The sequence below is a fragment of the Gastrolobium bilobum genome, unplaced genomic scaffold (assembly GCF_033153095.1).
Source record: "Gastrolobium bilobum isolate Gb01-03AN ecotype WA unplaced genomic scaffold, APGP_CSIRO_Gbil_v1 utg909, whole genome shotgun sequence".
NCBI classification, from domain to species: Eukaryota; Viridiplantae; Streptophyta; class Magnoliopsida; order Fabales; family Fabaceae; genus Gastrolobium; species Gastrolobium bilobum.
Window position 1 is genome coordinate 871232 of NW_026895707.1, and position 4301 is coordinate 875532.

Genomic DNA, 4301 nt, shown 5'->3' on the forward strand with positions numbered 1-4301 from the left:
AAATCCATTAAGATATGTTATACATGTGGGTGAATTGAAGCGTTACTGTGCTCACTTAACAAATCCTTTATATAGTTTTATAAAAAAATGAAAAAAAAAAATGTGAATGATTCGTTTATAAATTTTTTTATAAATTATACTATGTTCTTGAGGGAGAACATAGTATATCTAGTGTTCTCCTGGGAAAATATAGTGTACTTTGTAAGAATTTGTAAATATAACCTGCCCAAAAAAAAATATAATATTTAAAAAAAAAAAAATGTATCCCAGAGTCTGTATCTCAATAACATAACTTTTAACAACTTTCTTTCAAGATTGTACTTCTATTTCCGTGATGAATACCATAAAACGGACCCTTTAGCATTGCAACAAAACCATTGACTGCCACAACATCACCTTCTTCCCTAACCCACCATGACATCAATGGATTTTCTTTCAAATCCTTATTTCCTTGCAGCTTTGTCTGCATTTTTAACTCTTTTGATGGTTCAAGTTCTGTTCAGAACATTGAACAAAAGCCACAGAAAGAAGTACCATCCTGTTGCTGGTACCATATTTAATCAAATGCTGAATTTCAACAGGCTGCACCATTATATGACTGACCTTGCAGGAAAATACAAGACATACAGGTTGCTCAGCCCTTTCAGAAATGAGATTTACACAGCAGAACCAATTAATGTTGAGTATATACTCAAAACCAATTTTGAGAATTATGGAAAGGTAGATACTTTATTAATGGCTGCATGTATTCCTAGTTGTTCAAGTTGACTTTCACTTTTGGGGTGGATGAATAGATAATTATTATATAGACGCGTATTTCTGATGCTATGGATGAAAATGTTTTAAGGGTTTGATTTATTTGTTGACTAGTTTATGTGAAAAGAGGTAAGGTGCCATTAACTGTATAGTGGATCGATTGGATTCAAGTATTTGAAGAGCTTCTAGGATATCCCTAAGTTGTTCAATTTATTAGCAGAGGACTTCGATTTTGATGCATGTATGAAAAATTTGAGCAGCCAAATAGAATCATTGAAGGATTGTTTGATTTGCAAAGTGATAGAAATGGATCTACTATTATTAAATAGGTGTTATCATAGAAATGGATCTTGTATGAGTATGATTTATGAAAAGAACAAATTGAACTTGCTAGCAGGTTATACATTTCGAGATATTATTAAATAGGTTTTAATTTTAAGTTTTTCACTCTAAATTTTTTTCGAAAAGTAATGCATTTGAAATAATAATTAGATTGCAAAACCAATTCACGAACTTTGTGAAAAATCATATGTAGTGAAACATATCTATACCGCACTGCATGCTTCTGCTTGTGCATACTATTTCAGAATCATTACAGTAGTTATATCCTGGCTCAAATAGATTTATAGCACATGTAATAGGAGCAAAGATAAAAGTGAACACGGTCTTCATGTTGTGAAAACCTTGGAATTGATGGTTCTGAAGGGTACTTAGAGACGGCGGTTTTGAGCCTCACGCCAGCCTCTTAATGTGTGAGATTACTTAACAATGATGTCTTTCAGATTGAAATTTCCCCACTTCATAATCTGGACATGGTAACTTGATTCCCCCTTCCTTTTTTAGGTACATTGGATCCTTTCTATGCTTTGGTTGTCACATTAGGTTTATTTTCAGTACAGTAACTTGTGGCGAGTACTAAAAAAGAGCTGAGAGATTTCTGGAAATAGTAATATAAAGCTGGCTGGCAAGGGTACAAAATGTTAATAGGTGCATAGATGGTATTATGTGAGGAACTATTTTGATTAATTATCATAGCATAAAGGGGTCTGTTTGATTCTTAAAAGAATGAAATTTGGCCTAATGACTTCAATTTCATTCCTTGAAACTTTTGTGCAGGGGTTGTACAACTACAACAATTTGAAGGATTTACTAGGTGATGGGATTTTCGCAGTTGATGGTGAGAAATGGCGTGAACAAAGGAAGATATCCAGTCATGAGTTCTCCACCAAGATGTTAAGGAACTTCAGCACTTTAGTATTCAGAAAGAATGCAGCAAAACTTGCAAACATAGTGTCTGAAGCTGCAACTTCTAATAATACATTGGAAATCCAAGTGGGTAAATATATTTTCTAAAAGATACTATATATTGTCTTCTTTCATCTCCTTGGTTAGCATGATAACTTGCTCCAATTATTTATATAGGACCTTTTAATGAAGTCAACTCTGGATTCAATTTTCCAAGTTGCATTTGGAACAGAACTTGACACCATGTGTGGATCAAATGAGGAAGGGAAGAACTTTGCCTATGCTTTTGATACTTCAAGTGCACTATCCCTTTTTCGTTATGTTGATGTGTTCTGGAAGATAAAGAAATTTCTGAATATTGGATCAGAGGCCACATTAAGAAAGAATACTCAAATTTTAAATGAATTTGTCCATAAGCTAATCAACAATAGAATTCAGCAAATGCAGACTTCAAAGAATGATTCTGATGTAAGTCTACTGCATACAAGTTGTGTTTGTGATTATATATATTATATATTAATGTATTTTTCACTTTGCATGGACTATGTAGAGCAACCGAGAAGATATTCTCTCGAGATTTCTGCAAGTGAAGGGATATGATTCAAAATACTTGAGAGATATAGTTCTAAACTTTGTAATTGCTGGGAAAGACACAACTGCTGGCACACTTTCTTGGTTCATGTACATGCTATGTAAGTATCCTGCAGTACAAGAAAAAGCTGCAGAAGAAGTGAAAGAAGTGGCAAATACAACAACAATTAGTAGCTATACAGAGTTTGTTTCTAATGTAACGGACGAAGCTCTTGAAAAGATGAATTATCTCCATGCAGCAATTACTGAAACTCTCAGACTTTATCCTGCAGTTCCAGTGGTAAGGCTAATTTTGAAGTTGATCTCATCATCACTGGATGTAGTAGGAACAAATATTTAGACCAAGCTTGCATAAATGGTCAGAATGAAAACACCTCTAAAGGTGACATAACTAGATGTTTTAAACTTGATTTATTGTGCAAGATGTTGTTAATATTCACTCTTCTCATTCTCACTAAACTAATGCTCTCATTAGATATTTGCACAATTGTTCCCTGAATTACTTTTGCTAAGAGTATTGATGAACGTATCTGTTTTCTAAATTCCCAAGTTTCATTTATTATCACTGTAATTAACATCATAATATATACATGAAAAAGGCAAACCTCCCCAAAAAAGTAAAAATAAAAATGAAGGAACTTTCTTCTGGAGAACAAAATATGTCATTGGATTCAATGTTTCTGTTAATGATTGTAGTACATTTGACATGCTTGAAGATAAATAAGATTCTACTTAAGTCTAAGACTTGTTTGACACAGGATGCAAAAATTTGTTTTTCTGATGATACATTACCAGATGGATATAGTGTAAAGAAAGGAGACATGGTATCCTACCAACCTTATGCAATGGGTCGGATGAAATTCATATGGGGTGATGATGCAGAGGAATTTAGACCAGAAAGATGGCTTGATCATAATGGTATATTTCAGCCTGAGAGCCCTTTCAAGTTTACAGCTTTTCAGGTTAGTACAGTTTTGCTTAGAACATTTGACATTTTTGTTTATTATTAAGATTTTGTTAACGTGTGACTCAAAAGTCATATGTTAAGGAATTAAGAATAAAAAAAATATAAGCATTTAATATCTTGAAAATTTGAAAGCATTCAATCTGCAGGCAGGTCCTCGGATTTGTCTAGGAAAGGAGTTTGCTTATAGACAGATGAAGATATTCTCAGCAGTTTTGTTGGGCTGTTTCCGCTTCAAATTGAATGATGAGAATAAAAATGTCACTTACAAGACGATGTTAAATCTTCATATTGATGGAGGTCTGGAAGTCAAAGCCTTCCACAGACACTGGGATTAGAAAATGACTTTTAGAACAATCCAAACTCAAAGTAGTATTTTAATATTAATAATATAGAGTGAAAATGTATTCAAAGATATGGGTTGGTGACAGCTTTTTGTTTTCAACCAAGTTAATAAAGTACTTTATTCTGTATTTTAAAAGAAATTATTAGAAGTAAATAAGTGCATCGCATAAAGTGGATAAGAAAGTCTCCTTATAGAAAACAGATAGCAAACAAACATAACCACAGTGTCTCCAACTTTTAGCATTTATACTAAGGGAAACCCTTAAGAAAAATAAAAATAAAAATAAAGTGACTGTTTGACTGTGTTTAATTTTTTTTTTTTTTTTAAACTATTTTATAGAATAATTACGAAAACAAGTATTTTTTGTTTTAAAAGTTAAAAGTCTAAATACAAAATAAA

General features: G+C 32.5%; 1 protein-coding gene across 1 annotated transcript; it reads left to right on the forward strand.

The window, feature by feature from the left end:
- The first annotated feature begins 414 nt into the window (after positions 1 to 414).
- Positions 415 to 3894, forward strand: LOC133292817 (cytochrome P450 704C1-like). Its single transcript, XM_061491270.1, has 6 exons — positions 415 to 720; positions 1873 to 2088; positions 2179 to 2469; positions 2552 to 2872; positions 3351 to 3554; positions 3706 to 3894. Exons 1-6 carry the CDS (start codon positions 415 to 417, stop codon positions 3892 to 3894), a joined length of 1527 nt encoding a protein of 508 aa, XP_061347254.1.
- Positions 3895 to 4301: the final 407 nt, after the last annotated feature.